Source organism: Tamandua tetradactyla, chromosome 26 (genome assembly GCF_023851605.1).
Source record: "Tamandua tetradactyla isolate mTamTet1 chromosome 26, mTamTet1.pri, whole genome shotgun sequence".
Lineage (NCBI taxonomy): Eukaryota > Metazoa > Chordata > Mammalia > Pilosa > Myrmecophagidae > Tamandua > Tamandua tetradactyla.
Window position 1 is genome coordinate 16,911,864 of NC_135352.1, and position 21,347 is coordinate 16,933,210.

At 37.3% G+C, this 21,347-nt stretch overlaps 1 protein-coding gene and 1 pseudogene across 4 annotated transcripts in view; both read right to left on the reverse strand.

The window, feature by feature from the left end:
- DLC1 (DLC1 Rho GTPase activating protein) overlaps nucleotides 1-21,347 on the reverse strand; it is a 456,370-nt gene that overhangs the window by 224,539 nt on the left and 210,484 nt on the right. For all 4 annotated transcript variants that reach the window (XM_077144218.1, XM_077144217.1, XM_077144219.1 and 1 more), the window contains exon 5: nucleotides 26-59. In XM_077144218.1, coding sequence (XP_077000333.1) covers nucleotides 26-59 — 34 coding nt within the window. The remainder of the gene's footprint in view (nucleotides 1-25; nucleotides 60-21,347) is intronic.
- On the reverse strand, nucleotides 4,438-16,933 carry LOC143669573 (GPN-loop GTPase 3-like; annotated as a pseudogene).

Consider the following 21,347-nt stretch of genomic DNA (forward strand, 5'->3'; position numbering starts at 1 on the left):
AAACATAACCAAAAATGCAACTTACCAGCCTTTTCCTTCTCTGAAATACCTGGAATAGCCTGAAAAGATAAGAAAAGCCACAAAATTGTGGCAGAAGAAAATATTAGATAACACCATTAGGATTAAAACAACGTATCTCACTAATGGAGCAAATATTAAATACAATCTGACAAAAGAAAAATTAAAATATGGATCTATCAGAAAAGTCACAAGATAGATCCTTCTTTGATAACAGTAAATCATAATGATATTGTTTTCCTTTCTGAAGATAGACTTAATCCAAAATATACGTATATTATCCTTAAAAGATACTGGCAATAAATGAGATTAAAACTGCTCTTTAAATTTGGGTGGAATTTTTGTAACCAATTTCTTTGCCCTATTTTGGGGAGGCAGAAAAAGCAAATTGGCAGTTTCTGGGCATTTGAAATCTCTGCCTTGTCCCTTATTTTCTAGGTGCACTTTAATGAGCTATATTACCTCACAAGACTCAGATTCCTCTTTTATGAAATGGGTATAATCATGGGATTGTCAAGAGAACTAAAAGTAGTAAGCATTATAAAGCATAAAAGGCTCTCAGAAAAAGATAGCTGCTATTACTACTTATCATTATAGACATTGATTCAGGTATGTTAATTTACTGATATTAAAGATTTAAAAGCTTCTGTCAGTTTGAATCTGTTGTTGACACCAGAAAAGCCATGTCCTTTAATCCTCATTCAATATTGCTGGGTGGGAGCTTTTTGATTGTTCCCACGGAGGTGTGACCCACCCTATTGTGGGTGATATCTTTTGATTGGATGGTTTCCACGGAGATTTGTCTTCACCCATTCAAGGTGGGGTTTGCTTACTGGAGCCCTTTAAGAGGGAACCATTTTGGAAAAAGCTTGAGAGGCCACACAGCCAGAGGCCTTTTGATATGGAGAAGGAAAATGCCCTTGGGGGAGCTTCAGGAAACGAGAAGCCTGGAGAGAAAGCTAGCAGTCGTCTCCATGTGTCCTTCCAGCTGAAAGAGAAACCCTGAACTTCATTGGCCTTTCTTGAGTGAAGTAACCTCTTGTTGGTGCCTTGACTTGGACATTTTCATAGCCTTGCCTTAATTTGGACATTTTCAGGGCCTTAGCACTATAAAATTGCAACTTAATAAATTCCCTTTTTTAAAAGTGGGTCTGTTCTGGTATATTGCATTCTGGCAGCTTGCAAACTAGAATAAACTCATTTCCCAGGATCTATCACTCACATTATTTTTAAAATGGAGTTCTGAAATAGATGCTTTCAAACGACTTACAACTTAACTGTCTAGTTCTACTGCTTGTGATACCTCTCCCAAAATTAAGGAAATTGAGTTGCTGGTTCCCATTCCAATCAGCTAGTCTAAAATACAGTAGCATGGGAGTGTTCACTTGTACTGGAAGTTTTAAGGAATCTCTCTGACCCATCTGGCTCTGACATTTTTTATTCCACAACCACAGGGGAGTCCTGAAAATAATCTCTCTCCCCTTCTTCAGGGGACAAAGTCAGCAGAGCTGGGGGTGAGAAAAGCCCTCTCAGATGGGTAATCTGTTTGTGAGCATGTGGATGTCTGTGCATGAACAGCCCCCATGCCCCTACCTGTGTTGTGTATCTCAGCATAAGAAAATGGCATCGGTATTAATTTTTAGTGCCAGAAACTAAAATGTGAAGACGCCTTTATCTTTGAGAGGTGTTGATGACTGCTGAGATCCTCATTTCTAGAATTTAGGGGATTTGGAGACTGATGTAATTATCCAAAGAATGAAAGTAAAGATCTTTCTATGAATAAAATGTAGAGGATGCTTTCTTTTTGGTATGAGTTACCTATGTGAAAGTATCTTTTGACTTCATCTCAGTCTAAAGTCAGTTGTTCAACTCTTGTTCTCTGAGTGTGAAAATAGATTCCCAGAGATGCATAGATACAACCATGAAGAGAATATCAGGTTGGCAAATGGCAAAATGGAGGAAACAGGCCCAGAGATCAAGGCATCAAAGGGATTGCATAGGTTTTAAGCCTTTTCTGCAGCATCTTTCCATTTATTGCAGGGTCCATCTAACTTTTCTTTCTACTTCAGGAAGAAGTTCTCTGATTCTACAACCACAGAAAAGTTGTGTCCTTCCTTTTCAAGAATGTTATCTTACAATACTGGTGGTGGTTCTTTTGTATTTTATGTATCGATTTTTAAAAAGTACTTTTAAGTGAAAATAAATCCATGCCACGTGTTATATTTTTAAGCCTAGTCCTCAGATTGCCTGGAGATCAGTGCTTTAAATGAAAATTTCTCTTTTGTGAAATGCAAACAGCAACAAAACAAAACAAAACAAGACCCTTTCATTGATGAGATTGCGAAGATCAAATTAGTGACACACCATTCAAAGATGCTTGAAAAGGAAGTTTCTCAATTTAAAAATAGCCAACACTCATTGGGTGCTTAGTAAGTATAGGAGATGATTTAAAATTTTTACCTATATAAATAAACTCACTATGTCTTTAGAACAATCCCATGAAGACCTGGAGAATAAAGTAATTTCTGCACAGTTACAAATACAGTAATGGAAACCAGGACGCAAAATGCCGGCCTCTGAGCCTCTACCTATCAGAGCATTTTGAAATGAAGAAAGAGCAAAGTTTGCAGAAGTCGCATGATAAGGTATGACTTAGTTCACAAAATATCTGAGCAAAGATGTCCGCAAAGGACATTTAGAAATGATCTAATTAAGGGCTCTCTTTTTAATAGCAAATTATGAATATCTTTAATTGTATGTTTAAAAGTCATCATATGTTCACATGCTTAAATCTGGATATCAGAATTTTACGTGCTTCTTGAAATGTATGGATGTCTCTATAATATGCTGATTACAAAGCAAAAAAAATTTTTTTTAAACTTGAGATGCAGGTTTTCTACAAGGGCTTAATTTGAAACAGATGGAAGATCTCTCATCCAATGACCTTGGTCTGTTATAAGGATTAAATGACATAGATTATGTAAAGAAGGGCTTCTTAACACAATGCCTGGCAGCACTTACTAAATCAGAGATTCAGCTTGGCTTTAGCACAGCTTGGCCTATAGTAGATGCTAAAGAAATAAATATTTGTTGGCTGACTACTTATTTCCCAGGACCCGCTCACATGCCCAACTAATGAATTTAGAAACACTGAAGCAAGAAATTAAAAAGGAAAAATTGCATCACTTCTTATTCTAAACTCTCAGGGACTACAAACTGCACTAAAAAAATTGCTGGCTGCTGTTAAACCAACAGGAAACTTCAAACGTTGGAGAGGATGTGGAGAAATTGGGACATTTATGGACTGCTGGTGGGAATGTATAATGGTGCAGCCACTGTGGAACACAGTTTGGCAGTTCCTTAGGAAACTAAATATCGAGTTGGCCTATGACCCAGCAATAGCACTACTTGGTATATACCCAGAAGAGCCAAAAGCAGTGACACAAACAGACATTTGCACATGTTTATAGCAGCATTATTCACAGTCACCAAAAGATGGAAACAATCCAAATGCCCATCAACAGACAAGTGGATTAACAAGATGTGGTATATATATACATATGAGGGATGCAGCAGTAAGATGAAATGACATACTGAAGCACATGACAAGATGGATGAGCCACTTTTATGACCATGGTAAAGGTTAAATCACAAGCTTATAATACAGAATATATGGGACTTAGAGATACATAGAAGCTAAAGATGGATGAACGGTTAGCTAATGATGTTGAACTCAAATGTAAGGGAATAGATAGAAGTGAAGGCGGTTCACTAGCGGGTCTGTAAGTGATATTACCATACTGAAGGTGAACATAATTGAAAGGGGTTGTATAGACCTATGTGTCCCACTGATTAACACTACAAATACAAATCAGTTCTTGCATGAAAAAAATCACTGCCCATATTTTGCTACTTAGGGAACTTACTCATTAAAACATTTGCCTTCACTGAGTAGTTCAAATTCTGATTGGAAAACAAGAGAATAATGAAAGGTTTGTGCTACCTTTCCATTTATTTTACATATATATTATATATACAAATATGCATCACAAAACAGTTGCTCTTAATTTTTTAATTATAGAAATAAAACATTTTCAACGTAGAAAATTGGAAGATACAGATAAAGCAACGGTCTTCTGTTGGACATATTTTATATACCATATGTATATTTTATTACAATAATTCCCACTGTCCAGAAATCCCCTCAAAACAACAAAAAATCAAGCACAGTAAAATTAAGTGAGACTGGTTTTAACTGTAGCACAGGTGTTAATTCATATTATATACAAATCTATGTGCATTCATTTCAATTTCAACTTTGATACTGTTAAAATAATACCAAATGATTCCACATTAAACAGCAGCAGTTTCAGAATAATACAGAACTTGATTCATGCATGCTGTAGATAAAGAGCCAAGTATTATTTTTTTCATTAAAATATGTAGCTTTCTACTTTTGCATCCTCCAAAGACAAGAATATTCTGTTGTTTCAGCTGTAAGATTTTCATATGTACATTCATATTTTAACAAAATCTTCATTCATTCTGGCGTTCTTGAAAATATTCATCAAACATAAGAGATGATGCATCTTCATAGTCCTTTAGTTCTTTAAATTCCAAATATTCTCCACACGGAATAGCAAAATGAATATGCTGTAATACAGTGCTCATGCTTTCTTCATCTGACTGATTCTAAGTTAAAAATCGAACCATGCTACAGTCGTCAATCAGTTCACATATAGCATTGGTCAATTGTTTTGAATTTTTTGCTTCTTAAGACACTTGTAGAGTTTTCTAAGAAAGAATACACATCTGGATCTAGAAAGTTTTTCATTTCCTTTTTAGTTTTCTTACTCAGCAGATCCATTTTCATCATGATGTTAACTTGCAGAACTTCTAGAAAGATGATTGCACTCAGCGCTGCCAAGATGCCAGAGAGAAACTTGAGTTGCCTCCACCATGAACTGAGAATCAACAAGAAAAATGCAATAGATTCAGAACTGCCACTGTTCCAGCTGCTGGATCAGCTGTTTCATCACAGGCAAGTGAGTGTACCTGACCCAGACAGTCAAAAAGGATGCGTTTGTCTTCTACATGGCTGTGTTCATTTGAAATTATTATGTGCCCTAGAAAAGTCATATTTTCTTTCCTAATCCAGTCTTTTGGGGCAGACCTGTTCAGGGTTGACTTTCCAGTAGATTATCTCCATGGAGATGTGACATGCCCAATTGTGGGTGTGACCTTTTGATTAGATGAGATGTGATTCCACCCATTCCAGGTCAGTCTTGATGAGTTTACTGAGTCCTTTAAAAGAGGAAATGTTTTGAGGAACGTGAGCTACAGATGAAGATGCAGATGCATTTGGACATGCAGAAGTCCCAGGAGACACAGTTACTTCAGAGCCAACAGAAGTGCAGACATGCGGAGATGCTTGGAGTGCCGACAGAGAGAGCAGATGCCTGGACATGGATGCTTGGATATTCAGAGCCTAGCAGAGGTTGTCATGTGTCTTCCCATGAGATGCTAAGCAATCCAGAACCCATGGTTATGTCCTGGAGGAGTTAAGTGAAAGCCCACAGACCTTAGCGAGGAAACCACTGTCATCAGAAGCTGGAAGCAATGGAACCGGGAACAAGGACCAGCAGACGCCAGCCACATGCCTGCCCATGTGACAGACATCAGCCTTCCTTGAGTCTAGGTATCTTTATCTGGATGCCTTAGTTTGGCCATTTTTTGTGGCTTTAGAACTGTAAACTTGCAGCTAAATACATCTGCATTTTAAAAGCCATTCCATCTCTGGTATATTGCATTCTGGCAGTCAGTAACAACCAGTACAATGGCCAAGATAGTTCTCCAGCCAGTCAAAATGATTACCAAAGTATTCCATGCAAAATACCCAATTCTTCACTAGGACTGAACCACAGAGACTCATCTTCCATCACATCATCTGCTTGGGTCAGTTCCTTGATGTCAGTCATCAAGGAGTAGTTGAAGCATCTGCTGCAGGATCAAGGTTCACAACTTGCATAACCAATGGAGGGTTTCACAGTGCTGAGCGTTGGTCGCATGGCAGGTGCTCTTTCTGCTGCCCACGAGGTCCATGACTAGCTGCCCTTACCGAGGTTTCCAGGGATGCTGGCTACACAACCAAGCCTCTACTCCAAGGGCTCTCTTTTTGAAGGTAAGGCAACTGGAATTCAGGCAAAATGTCTTGCCCCCAATCATAAACTGACCACTGACAGATGCAGGCTTTTCCCACAGTTTATTGCATTTGACTATAGCATGTAGAAATACATATTTAACAGAAATGGTAATCAATGGGTTCGAAAATGGTAATCAATGAATCAGAAGTATATTAGCCTTCATCTTGCTAGTGCCAATATACATCACGTAGTCAGGGCCAAATACTTAAGAGTCTCACCTTATTTTTCTCCCTAGCTCACTTCCATTAAATAGCTGCAGTGGCCGTATTAAAATGTACAGGAAAGACTTCCAAAGTTTAATGGGCCTAGAATTTTATAATTTCCCATTAAAAGTAAAGCTAGATAGTAATAATAGCTGAATATTCCTCAGCTCATTTATCTGTGAACTTTAGGGAGAATTGACTCTCTGGAAAAACGGTTTATGAATAAGCTGATTAACTTTGTGAAATTCCCCAGGGATGAAAGGTATTAAAGGAATTTGAAAAAACTGACATTTGATTTTCAATTAATCAAAGCTGTTCATCAATCCTAATTACATGTCTAAACATCAACTCAAATACAAACCTCCCCTTCCCAAACTTTCCTTGGAATTCACAATATAATTGAAGAAAATGAATGTAAAAAGGACCCTTAGCAGATGCTAAATGGTAATGCTTAGCCTCGTTGCTGGAGCAGGGAGAAGAGGTGTGGGAAGGCAGTAGGGAATTAGGTCTGCCCAGGTAGAAGTAGGATGGCTTCCTTGGGCATTGAACCTTTGGGAAAAATGTGTTGCTCCGAAGTCCTCCTGCCCCTCCCTTCGGAGAAGAGGCTTGGCTAGATCTGAAACCAATTAGTGTTCTATCAGAGAAACTCTTTCAAGGCTGCACTTCCTGTTATGGCAGACTCCTGTCTATTCACATATCCTGAGCTTCCATAGTGTTGTATCCGTTTCAGGGCTTAAAGGGAAAGATACCATGCAAGTGGCTGCACAGCCTGACTTAGAGTAGGTGTTCATCAAAGGTTCGTGGAATTCAAATGCCAAACGCATTTTTGTGTACACAGTTTAAATAACAAGTAGTACTGTTGCTTATAAGAAAGCTCCCATAAAAAGCATATTTTTGAATTCATTAGGGGCTTTAGCTAATAGCTGCCATATGTTTCATTTGAACTGCATCCCCAGGAAGTGATTTAGCATTTCTGGCAATAAAGCAATTAAATAGATTTTCCTGCTGGCCATACGGGTTCGCTGTAACTTCATATTTGCTTCTCTCGTTTCTCAATGGAACAAAGGGAAGTCTACTAATAACTTCCAAATGACAGGAAAAAAAAAATCATTCATAGTCTTTGTTATTCTCTGTGATAATCAAATGACAAGCCAAGTCTTTTTGATAGCTCGCAGCCACCTCTCTCTCCCGTTCCATATGCTGACCCACCTACATCTCTCCACGTGTAAAGATTTTTATTTAAATTGGTTTGTCAGGGTGTTTCACAACTGAATTAAAGAACAAGTCATTAAAACGAAAGTTTTTATTAGTAAAAAAGGAGGGAATAATTTGCTTTCTCTTAATGAGATCTTTTAAAGCTGTGTGTGGGAGCTTAGATTGTGTGCATGTTTGTTTGTGTTTTGGGATGTGAAACATGGCTGGAGAAATGCAGATTTTGACATGCCTTGCTGAAATGTTGTAGACATATGTTGTCTTCAGGTCTGCTTCTGGGATGTCTTTTTGCACTTACAGGGTGACCTCAGCTGTACACCTTTTAGTAACTTCAGCAACCACATGGAAGCTGCTAACATAACTAGTGACAGAAGTGATGGATATTATATCTGAATACATCTTACTAGAACGGTGATTGACATATTCTAATCAACCCAGCTTCTCCTGAACAATTTCAAGTGAAAATGAAGTACGATTTTTCCCTTTTAATATATTCTATATTATTATTATTAATATATTTTAATATGTGATTTTTAATTATTATACTATATTCCTCACTTGTACAAATTATTTTCCTCTTAGTTCTTTGGTCCTCAGTCCAAAGAGGACCACAGTATACCACCATAAAGAAGGGCTTTCCTTTCTCTATATCACCTGGGCCAACCCCTCTGTATAATGGGCTGCTAGGATAATCAAAAAGAGTCTACTCCTAGGTTTCATGAGACGATTTTTCTTTTCTGGTCCTGCAGTATATCACAAAGCACTATCAATTATTTGTCTTTACAGGCAGTGCTTGTTTTGCATGCTTTCAAATATTAGAGATGATCCCACAGAAGTGTCTGGAATGTGCTGTTTTGTTCTTTAGGAATTTCCTCCATTTGCCTTTTTCGAAGTAGTTTAATCCATAGAGGAAGCAGAGACGGTAATTTATTCCTTTCCCTTTAAAACACTCACTTTTGTTCCCACAAAAAAATTTTATGGAGAAATTTCAAAATGGGTAATTATGTCCTTAGAAATGGCAGGAAAATTCCCTCATTGAAGACACAGTCTCTTTCTCAGATGAGGGCACAAGAGACCATTGTGGACACACTGAGCTACAGGAAGAGTCTGGGGATTCACATTTTTTTTTTTTTGGAAGACATGAAAGACAACGTAAAAGAAAAGAAGGTACATTGGAAAATGGGTTTGTTTCCATCGCTTCAGTTAGACATTCGTTTGAAATCACTCCAGTCGGCGATTTTGCTAGCCAGTCAATGATTGTAGTTTGCTTTCATTCGAACAAAGTGTTCATTGAAAAGCTGTTTCCTGATCAGCATTCTGATATCATCTTTTTTTAGTTCACAAAGTATTTCTCTAGCTTTGACAGTCATCATTCTTTCATTGAAAATAGAGAGAGGACGTAGAGATCATGTAGTTGTGTTTCCCCAATAATTTTTACTACATACATTATCACCTAGAAGATTATTTGCTTCTTCTATTTACTTAAAATCTACTTAATTTTAAAAATGACTCAATAATTTTTTTGTGACATCAAATTCAAATAAATTTCCATTTTCACTTGACTTGTTCAAAACAATAAAAATGAAATGCATGAATTGACAGGTTTGATTTGTTGGTTATATTGCTCATAATACACGTTAAAATAAATAACGACTAAAATTTAAAATGTTCATCTCTGTATCAACTAAGATTAGTTGTCGAACCACCAATGCTTTATATATCAGTGTTCCAGGAGATGGTGACTTAGATCTTTCACTGCCATCTTGCCTATGAGGAAGTTGAGATTCAGAGAGGCAAGTGATTTGCCTAATTTTATAGAACTTGCATCCAAATGGGGACAAGATTAGATTCTGGGTCTTGGAGCACTTTCGATTACACCATTATTCATGGGACTAATGAAGCCAGTCCCTCCTTGTGTTCATGATTCCAGATTAACTTGGTTTCTCAGGAAGATAATGGAAGTTTCAAGAAGGAAGGCATGATGTGCTTATATGAGGGTTTTCCTTAAGGTACACATGCCTACAACAAAGTGAATTAAATACATGTGCTATTATCTGAGAAATTTGATTTATGTTTTGTATCTTTCTTTACTTCTAAAAAGGCATAAATTATTTTTTAAAAGTTGTCAGCCATATTGTTTTGTTTTTGTCAAAGACTGACCGTTAATAACTGTCTCTCCAGGTTTACAGACCAAATTATAGCTTTATCTATATTCTATAGTGTAGAGTTGTAGTGTCTCAGTTGTTTAAACATTTGAACAAAGATGAAGTTGATTGTTAAGGGTTGTTTTGGTGCTGTTCACAGGCACATGTTTAGTCCATCTCTGGGCAGAGTGGAATGACCCTCCACTGGATGTAAAAACTTTTTCTCATTTAAAACCCTGGCACTTACTGTATCTAAAGCTGGTGGCTCTATCTTCAACAGACCCTACAGAATATCCCACACTAGCATAATTTCAGAGAGTTAAATATTGAATTTAAGAAGGTTTAGCTTCTGAAAAAACTCTGACTGAAGCTATTTTCATTTGGAAATGTGGTCTTAGAGAAATTCAAATTGTTGTTATTATTATTTTACTTTCTGCATAGCTACAAAAATAGAAAGCCCCATAGGGCGGTGCAATGGTGACTCAGTGGCAGAATTGTGCCTGCTATGCCGGAGACCTGGGTTCCATTCCCGGAGCCTGCCCGGACCAAAAAAAAAAAAAATCCTCATGGCTGGCCCATATTAATTGAACTCCCTTTAGCATCTATTGAAATTCTTATTAATACTATTTCCGCATCTTCAATAAATCCACTGTTGAAATATTGTTCATGACATAGTTCAATATCCTTTAGATAAGTTTTCATTTAGTAAATTTCTTTCAGAATTTAACAACGCATATGTCCTTCCTCAAGTTGGCTGTCATGAAAGTTCAGGGCTAAATGTAATAACTGCTCAATTGGAGTAACCATAATAATTTATATTTTGGTATAATCATTTTAACCTTAAGATAGCTTTATAAATTTTAAATGTTATCCATTCTCCATTATTTGTATCTTTTGCTGTAAATAGCTCTGTAGACAAGTGAATTACACATTTTAAAACATTATGTGATCTTATGCTAAATCTGAGTAATTCTGGAAAAAAAATGTTGAAATACCTGAATATGCGCATCAGTTTTATGAGAAAAATCACACAAGCTCTTCCTTCTTAGATATTTTCTATGTATGTATCCTTAAATATGTGAGTTTTCAAAGTATTCTTTAATTGTTTTGTGTGGTGGTTTAGAGCTCTCTGTACCCCAGAAAAATGTGTTCTGAATTTTAATCCATTTCCATGGGTGTGAGCCCATTGTTGTATGAACCTTCAATGAGGTTCCTTCAGCTAAATCATGACACACTTCTATCAGATGAGTCCTAATCCTGTTAGTGGAGTAATTTATAAGCAGAATGGAATTCAGACTTAGGGAGAAAATGCCACAGGAAGCAAGAAGTTGAACATCAACAGGACCAAGAAGAGAAGGAAGAGACCAGGAGATGCCGCCATGTGCCATGTAACAAGCTAAGAACCAAGGATCACCAGCAGCCAGCCCCAGAATGCCACAGTCTTTGGGAAGGAAGCATTGTCTTGATGATGCCTTGATTTGGACTTTTTCCAAGCCTCTAACTGTGAGGAAATAAATTCCCATCATTTAATCTGACCATTTGATAGAATTTTCTTGAGCAGCCAAGGAAACGAAAACCTTTTATTATGCACTTTGCATATGGTGGCCACTTTGGAATACTGACCATCTACACACTTAACCATCAGGAATTGCCAAAACAAGATATGAGGCAAGGATTTGAACCCAGATAAAGTCCATGTTCTTAACGTCTACTCCACACAACTTTTCTTGGACTAATATTCCTTGTTCTGTAAATACCCACTGCCATGGTTCCCCACACCATACATTCGTTTTAAAAGGATAAGAGGAAATTTAGAAACCATAGATATTGGTATTGGTTTTTTCAGTTGCTTAAAATTTTCTCTATTATATCACATGATTTTGTTAAATATCATTTTTTTTTGTTTCTTTCAGTGCAATTTTGAGATATATTCACACACTATATAATCCACCCAAAGTATACAATGAATGGTTCACAGTATTATCAGGTAGTGCTTTTAACTACTGAAAGAAAAAAGAATCCCAACTGAAATGTGCACTTAAGGGAATAATTGAAGAGACCATCCATGAGAATCCTCCTGGAATCAAGATTCCTTGAGATTCCTCCTGGATGGGTGCCATGAATTCCAAAGGAGCAAGGAACTTTAATTAACATAGAGTTAAGCCCTAGATACATTTTCCTGTTCTACTACCACAGTACTGGACTAGCTATACCTTCCCCCTCTCCTTTCTGAATCAGACTTTACTGGTTAAGAGTATATTTACTGGAATAAAAGGAGGAATCATTCATTTTTATAACCCCACTAGAAAATGTTTATACACTTTCATGAGACAGATTGATTGCTGTGCAGTTTAGTCCCATGTAAATGTCTCTTCTACAAAGAAACACAATTGAGTGACGTTAATTTGAAATCGGGTGCTGACGAGGAACACTTAACATGGAGCCAGTTTTTGCAGAACTGGAATTTTCATCCATCTGCAGTGATGCTAAAGGAACTTTTTATAACTATAATGGGTCAACATTTTATTGGGCTCAATAGTGATTGGTTTAGTGGCTATTTAGTTAATGAAACTGTTTAGGATTACAAACACATCGACAAAATGAAAAAAACACTCGAAGTGAAAGTAATATTGGAAGCATGTAAATGACATTTGGCCCTAAAGAATAACTTTGCATTATAATTAAGATCCTATTTTTCTCCCATTGGTAAAGAAAGCTTGCACAAAATATCACACCCACAACACTGTTTCAATGTTGTCTGCTTCCCTCATCTCACTCTGTTCAGTGTATACCTGCCACCATCATTTAATTCAGTGACTTTATTGAGGTTGACAAAAGGCCCCTTGGTTTTCTGTTTTTATTATATTTTTTTATTTTTTTTTTCATTTTTTATTGGCCTGGGCAGGCTCCGAGAATCGAACCCAGGTCTCCGGCATGGCAGGTGAAAATTCTGCCACTAAGCTACCATCGCACTGCCTGCCCCTTGGGTTTTAAATGATCAAATCAACACTATGTGAAATGAATTCTAGTTTAAGAATTCATTAAGATCAATATCAATAAGATGCTGCTTTATTATCCTAAACTTCTTGGTGGTCTCCGTTTAGATTACTTGGCCTTGGAACAACTTCTGCTGTCCATAAAATGGGTTGTCAGAGAAAAATTGCCCTGGATCATGATAAATAGGCAAGGATGCTTTTATTCAAAGCTATGTGCAATTAAGAAGAGAGAAACCAGAGGCTATTTGTGTGTGTGTGTGTGTGTGTGTGTGTGTGTGTAAAAGAGAGAGAGAGAGAGAGAGAGAGAGACCAGAAGGCTATCACAGTAGAGAAAAGAGAGAGGGCTCAACTCTGCTGAAATAGAGGGCAGGGGACTCCTTAAGGATTGCAATGAGTGACTGGAAGAGGACTGGGAAGGGAAAGTCAAGCAAGGAACTGTGTTCCCTGCATAATGTTATCTCCTGTGGGGGTCAGGGTAGGGTGGAGGGGGGGGGGTATATGTTCTATATGGATTCTTAAGGACCACAGTAAGGGCAGTGAGGGTCCTAGAGACCAGAAGAAGCCTGGCTAAAGTTTAGTCAAACTAAGGAGAAGGTAAGGCTGTCTTGGTCAGTGTGGTGGTTTGAAGCTATTTGGACCCCAGTAAAACATGTTCTTAAGTTTAATCCATTCCTGTGGGTGTAGACCCATTGTAAGTAGGATCTTTTGATGAGGTTTCCTCCATTAGTGTGAGCGCCCTCAATCAGGATAGGTCTTAATCCTATTACTGGAGTCCTTTATGAGCAGAATGAAATTCAGGCAGAGAGAGAGAGAAAGCCACAGGAAACAAGAAGCTGAAATCAAAGAAACCCAAAAGAGAAAGGAGAGACCAAGAGACACTGCCACTGTGCCTTGCCATGTGACCAAGGAGTCAGAGACCACAGGCAGCCTGTCTCTGGGAAGAAAGCATCACTTTGATAATAACTTGATTTGAATATTTTCCTGGCCTCAAAACCATAAGCAAATAAATTCCCATTATTCAACCTGACCCATTCCATGGTATTTGCTTTAAGCAGCTGGGAAACTACAGCAGTCAGTAACATAAACAGTGGGAAACTTTTTAACCTATGCTGTTACCAGGAGCACAGGGTTCAGGTTAGAATTCCACATTGGCAGTGTTAAAAACTTGCCCTATCGACTCTTGCTTTAGAAATTAGGATCCTTTTGGGGTAACTCTACTCCCTTTAGATCTGATGATAATTTTTCTGCATTTAGTAAAAGAAGTTATGTGACAGCATATTTTAAAGCAAAAATATGACAACATTGTCATTTTTTTCCCCTTCCCTTTTAGGCACTGCAACATAACAGGGTGCAAAACCTACAAACTGATGTTATCCCAGTTATTTAAAATGCAACATCTAGTACTAGGAAAGGATATTATATTCTTTAAATACCCAAATTTATTAATACAGTCTATATTTATATAGCTTTATACAGTTTATAAAGAGATTTTAAGGTGATTCCAAAGTGAGATACTCAAGTGTTCAATGCATTTTTTTTTTTTTTTTAGCAATCCACAAGTATTCTATTTTTCATGAATGCCATGAATTCACAGGGGAAAGGCTCCAGAAGCTCAGGTTCCTTTCCACTGGTTCTCACAAAGTGTACTTCTCTGGGTTGAGCAGGCTGGTGCTTCAGTTGAACCCAGGTACCTTTCTCTTTGGCTTCCTTTTTATTCTGATCATTTTCCTTTACACGTCTCAGGAAGGTATTTTGACTCTCAGAGTGCTTAATATCTCAATACGCACATTAATTCTCTTTATGAATCTTGCCCTCCCATTGTTTTTTTTTTTTTTTTTTTTACAGCAATACCAACAGCATGCTGGTTAACAGTATAACTCTTCGAGTTTTGCCATGGTGACATTTGTGGGGCATCCCTTTTTGAACAATACCCATTCCCTTGATGTCTACACTATCGCTTTTCTTGTAGATTTGCATGTATGTAGCCTGAGGAACAACTCCAGGTTATCTGAAAGGCCTAGAAAACATATAGCTGGTGCCTCTCCTCTTTCCTTTTGTGTTCGCCATTTTGGTGAATTACTGTGAGACGGTGGTTCCAGCCTTTTCCCCTTTCCAAAGCAACTTCACTTTTCTGTAGGCAGTCAACACTATACGAGCCATGAGCCAAAAAGATAATTCATCTAGTTCTTAGGAAACCTGGATGGTCTCCTGAAACTTCTATCAGTTTTTTGATATGAAACAAACATACTTTTAAAAGGCTCTCCTGATACTGATTCCCACCAAATCCACATGTTCAGATGGGAAAGTTGGCTGATTTTTTTAAGTGTCTTTGATGAGAATTGTGTAAATCTGCTACAATCTCAATTAAGCCTATTTTTAATTCCTGCAAGTCTTTTCTTTAATATTGTGGTCAAAATCCCATTAACATATGATACTTTTTTGCACAGTCTCCATTCTGGGAACTTTGAATACTAGAAAATTACAGATTTATTGAAATAGGCCTGATAATATTTCTATTAGAATGCATTATTTACATTGGCGTCTTGAACATGTATTTTTTTGAGAACTATAGTACATTTTCCTTTGTGATTAACAAAATCCAAAATAAAGAATAAATAAAAATTACTTTTATTAAACGCATAAATTTGTTAGTTAAAATATTTAAGACATTATCTACTGACTACTTGAGCAGGTACCCACTGCTGTGGAATGACCTTGATTATTTTAGCTTTAAAGGACAACCGCATGTCAGTTGCCAAAATAAATAATATGTCTTAGTTGTTCTAGTTATAGGTTTGGAAGTTTTTTGCTCTATTTAAAGTGTAAGACTATCACATTTTCAACCAAGCTATCTCCCCCTATAAAACTTTTTTACTTCGTTGACTACAAACCATTACTTTGAATTTAGATTATAACCTTGGAATTCATGTAGATTTGACATGCTAACATATAACTGAACTTCAAAGGACTTAAACTTGACATCTAGAGACCTCAGATCTATTTCTGTAGACTCAAGAAGATTAAACCCTGGACCTCACAGCTTCTCAGTGATAAGATTTGGTTTATCTGTCAAGTTCCAAATTTTAAAATAATTCTTAATTTGTACTGAAATGTCTGTTATATTATCTTTTTTCTTTTTTAATTTCTGATACGTAACTACATACAAACACATTCTTATCATATGATCATTCCTTTCTTGTTATATAATCAATAACTCATGCTGTCATCACATAGTTGCATATTCATCATCATGATCATTTCTTAGAACATCTGCATCAATTCAGAAAAAGCAATAAACAGAAGACAGAAAAGAATTCATACATACCATACCGCTTACCCCTTCCCATTACTGATCACGAGCATTTCAATCTACTAAATTTATTTTAACATTTGTTCCTCCTATTATTTATTTTTAATCCATATCTTTTACTAGTCCATCAAAAAGGTAGACAAAAGGAACATCAGACATAAGGTTCTCACAACCACACAGTCACACTGATACAGCCATATCATCATACAATTATCTTCAAGAAATATGGCCACAGGAGCACAGCTCCACATTTTCAGGCAGTTTCCTCCAGCCTCTCCATTACACCTTAACTAAACAGGTGATATTTAATGTGTAAGAATAACCTCCAGGATAACCTCTCGACTCTGTTTAGAATCTCTCAGCCATTGACACTTTATTTTGTCTCATTTCGCTCTATTATATTCTCTTAGAAGAGCCTGTCAGTAAAAAACTCAGCCAAACTGGAACCATGTGAATTAAGGAAGCCTGACTTTACTGAACATACATAGCATCACCCACAGACTTTACTGTGCAAATTTTAAACTGCACCCACGAATTCTCTGATGCTTTTCCCTTCCAAAGGTGGAGTCTAGTTTTCCTCCTTTTGAGTTTCGGCTGGACCTGGGTTTTGGATGAAAAGAGTATGGGAGAAGTGACCATGTGTGACATCTGACACTGTGTCATGAGAGGCATCGCAGCTTCCTTCTGGCTCTCCCTTTTGGAAAGCTCGCACTGGGCAAAGGTCGCTGCTGTCACATGGGGACACTCGAGCAGTCCCCTGGAGGGGTCCGCTTCCAACAGCCCTGTGGGAGAGTCATGTTGGAGCAGATCCTCCAGTTCTAGCCAAGCCCTCTGAGAGCTTACCCATAATCTCGTGACAGAAGCTAAGCCAAAGCCACCCAACAAAAGCAGCTCCTTAATTCTTGGCCCACAGAAACTGTGTGAGATTATAAATGTTCGTTGTTGCATTAAGTGGCTGGATTTTGGGGTGATTTGTTATACAGTGATAGGTAACTAATACAGTCACCTATATGTAAATGAGAAACATGACTCAGTTTCTGGTATACATCTGCAACTGTAGCTAAACTAAAGCCCATTCCCTAAGGGAACGTTTTCTTTTTAAAGTTCTTGAAAAGACTGTTCAGTGTTCAAAGACATTCACTTAACCCTTATATAAAGAACCACAAACTTTTCCCTGCTAGAATTTTTTTCTTTTTAAAAAATTTTTTCCCCCTGCTAGAATTTTAGGTTGCATTTTCTTTTGTGGCAGACCAAATGGAAACAGGCAGAAAGCTGGCCTCAAGTATTTATTATTATTCTCTTTTATCATTCTTTGTACTTACATAAACAGTCCACTTGGGTTGATGGTCATTATTTATTAATTGATGTTTATGGCATTCTCCTGTACCTTTCAAATGAAAATAAGAACTATATACGGCACAACAAAAATTGATTTCTACCCTTAAGTAACTTAGATTTTTCAACAAATATTGATGTAAACATATACAGTCAGGCATATGGTATCCAAACCATATTTATATGTACACAGAGATAAAATGACACAGCAAAATAAATACCTTTTTGTTATTAAGTATTTATATATACTATTTAAGTTAGTATTCATAGTTAACCTCTGAGGCATAAAATAGACATTTCACTAATCGGTTGTATAATCAACATATACAAAAGTGTTTTGGGGTCCTCCATTTTCACAAATATAAAAAAATCTCTGAAGCAAAAATTTTGAGAACCACTAAACATTCTTGTTATGTTAAGATTCACATACTACTGAAGTCTATAGTTTAAGAATGGGACTATCTCCTTCACCTTCTTCTCATGATGTTTTTTATAATTTAAAAGACAAAAATGTTTGTTTATAAATACATTTATAGGGCACGTTTGCAAACCAGAAGCTGCTTAATTGTATCCAATTAGTAATGGTGTGAGAGATGAATTTTATGACTTTTTGTTTACTAAAGATTATGTCTCAACCCTTGATTGCTTTTTTCTGTAGTAGTACATCAGAATAGTATGGACAAATGAAAAATCCTGATTTTAGCCAATTTCTTCTCCATCAGAGGCCAAGTTTTGCCAAATATCTAAGGTGGTTGATTGGCATTTATTTAAAAAATAAGTATTTTTATGATGGTAAAATAAAGATATGCTCATTTTATAGACTTTAGAAATATGGAAAGATGTCCTAGTACGGTGTTTTGAAAATGTGGGATTTCAAATTTTGAAAATGTGGGATATAAGCCAGCCAAAATACAATTAAAATTGTGTTTTCCTTAATAAATCCTAGACGTTTTGTTTGTGTGTGTGTGCATGTATGTGTGAACATACGTATGTCTGTATGAATTTTTAGGCAACAGCTAGAATATCAAATAGCCTTTTATTTATTTATTTATTTGGTTTGGCTTGCTCAAACACCATATGCTAAAAAAAATGTTTTGAGATTTTCTTGAAATTGCACAGGTATATAAATGAACCACACAGCAAATAAGCAGTGCAAATGTCCTGGGGTCAGGATCATAACAGAGAAATTCATTCTTAGGTTTCTGTAGCTAGTGGCAATTCGTTTAGAAGATGACTGGAAAAGCAACAACAACAACAAAAGGAGATCACAGAAGTTGGTCAGTGTTAGGTTTTTGCCTGGTATTATTTGTTTTGAGCCCTGAAAGCCTGAAAGGAAGCAGGAGTGAGGCTAAAGAGCATTTGGCTTTCAGACCAGGGCCAGTCCCTTGAAGAGCCATGAGACTATTTCATGCTGGGTAAGAAGGGATGATATGATGCATGAAAAACATTTTTTTCCTCCTGCTTCATTGTCATACTAAATTGTGCAGCACTCACACTTCCCAAATGCTTAAGTATGTTTTAGGACAATGATTTTGTGCACACAGAGAAAATTTCAGAAAGCCATAAATGATGTTCTGCCACATAAAAGGCGGTTGAAGAGTGGGTGGTTCCTGAGGTCTGAACATAAGGTAGAGACGTAAATAAAGCAGGCTGTCAATGAATTATTCTCAGTAAACAACTGGTCTTTGCGTGAATAAACAGCTGCTGGAAACCTTTGGAAAATTCTGTAGAGATTTAAGAATACATGGAAAAAGAACCTTTGGCACTCTCACAGGTGAAGACTGGGATTGAATATTGTCTGGGAAAAGTGGACACTAAGGGGAAATACTGTCTTCTTGCATCACATTGTAAAACATGCCGTGGTTTGTTTATTGCAAATTAAAGTAAGAAAATAGTGCTACCAGCGTATCATTAATAAGTACTAAAGATGTAGCATTGCAAATCCATGTGGAAGGTATTAGCAATTATGAAGACATCAACATACAAATTTTACTAACAATCCACACAGAAACTGGGAGTGAACATTTGACAGTAAGAGGTTTCTTACTTAAGGAAGGGCTTGCACTTAGAACATCATTCTACTGGCAAGTTTCGCACATGGTGTAGCAGAATATGCAATGACTTGCCAAAAAGAAAAAAAGCACAAATAATTATGTATATACTCTTGCCCCGCCCAACTCAAAAGCCACATATTTCTTTCCCCACCCCAAATGGGGTCAAGCAGCATTGGCTCCCAAAGTCTTTCCTCCACTGAGCTTGCCAAAAGAGCCTGGAAAGTCAGAGAGAATGTTTAAGTAATAAAAGACTTTTCCTTCCCAGAATAGCTACATCAGTGGATCTCCAACTTGAGCATGCATTAAATTCCCCTGCTGGGGAATTTCCAGTCTTTTCTGAAACAATAGGTCTTAGGTCTAAGGTAAGTCTCCAGAATATATACTCAAGCTCCAGATAAAGCTTCTGCTGGTGCTCAACAGGCCATGTTTTCTAACCTAGGAGAACACACAGACTTGGCTCCATAAGTACTGTGGTGTGCAGCCATACTGCAGGGGATCCTATGTTCCCTCAGTAGAAACAGGGACAACTTGCAGTTTTAGGTTGGGTAAAGCAAGTATTGAAGAGTGATACCAGCAAATAGGATATACACAAAAGCAAAGATTATTTTCTGGTCTGAAATGTAAGCTGCTACACTTACACATAAATACAATCATATTTTTATCAGTGTTCTTTCCGTTGTCCTACTTTAATAGCTCAAAGCACATTTTCTATTTCCTGTCTCCCATTGCATTTCATCCATCCTTCCACTCACCAAACACATACTGAGCTCCTACTATGACGTGTTAGCCACTGGGCCAGGAATTAGGGATGTTAGAGATGAACAGAAGCAGACACTGTCTCTGGACTTATGGCGCTTACAGCATAATGGGGAAAGCAATGTTAATCAAATAAGTGGCAATTAATTAAATACCACAGAAAGTGTTAGAAAGAAAATAATGGATAAGATAATAGATAAAAATTAGGCAAAATGGGAATTGCATGTCCAAATATTCTGGGTTAGGAAACCTTGACTTATGAAACACAAGGATCTGAAAGTAAAATCATGTGGTTGGAGTTTGGTGAATGTTGGAAAGAATGGCATGAGAGGATGCTACAGAGCTAGGTGGTGATTAGGCTATGCAAGGCCTCAATCATTTGCATTAAGTATCTCTGAGTTTATACCAAGTGCACAGAGCATCCTTAGACGCAATTCAAGTAGGTGAATGACGTGTTCTGATTGGTGGTTTAAAAGATCATTCTGGCTACTATGAGGAGAAAGAATTGGTAAGAAGGGGGTAAGGGCAGAGGTGGCATTAATGGGTGGAGAGAACAGCGCAGGAAAGAGAAATGACTAATGCTGAGACTGGGATGCTGGCAAAGAAGACCAGGAGAAGTGGTCAGATCGAAGTCACATTCTGGAGATAGAATCAAGAGCAGACATTTGGACATGGATTGATTGGAGGAGTGTGGGAGAAGAAGCTGTCAAAGAAGACTCATAACTTTCTCTCATCAGAAAATTGAGTAGATGGAAGTGCTGTCCTCAGAGGTAGAAGATTGCAGGGGGTAGTGGATTGTAGAGTAGCAGGGGGTTGAATTCAATTTTGAGCAAGAGGCTAACAGTGAGGCAATTAAATGGTTGGTTATACGAGTCTGGAGGTCAGAAGAGACATTGGGGATGAATAAAAATTTAGTGGGACATGAAATTAGAGGAGATCATATTTCATAGGGTGAGAGTGTGATGTGCGAAGATAGTGGTCCTGGGACTGGCTGCTGGTATTTAGGGACCAAGTCAAACAGGGGCCAGCAGGGTGAACTGACCAGGACCAGTCAGAGAAGAAAGCAAAAACCAGAAGACCGCGATGTTACAGAAGCTGAAAGAAGAGATTTTTCTG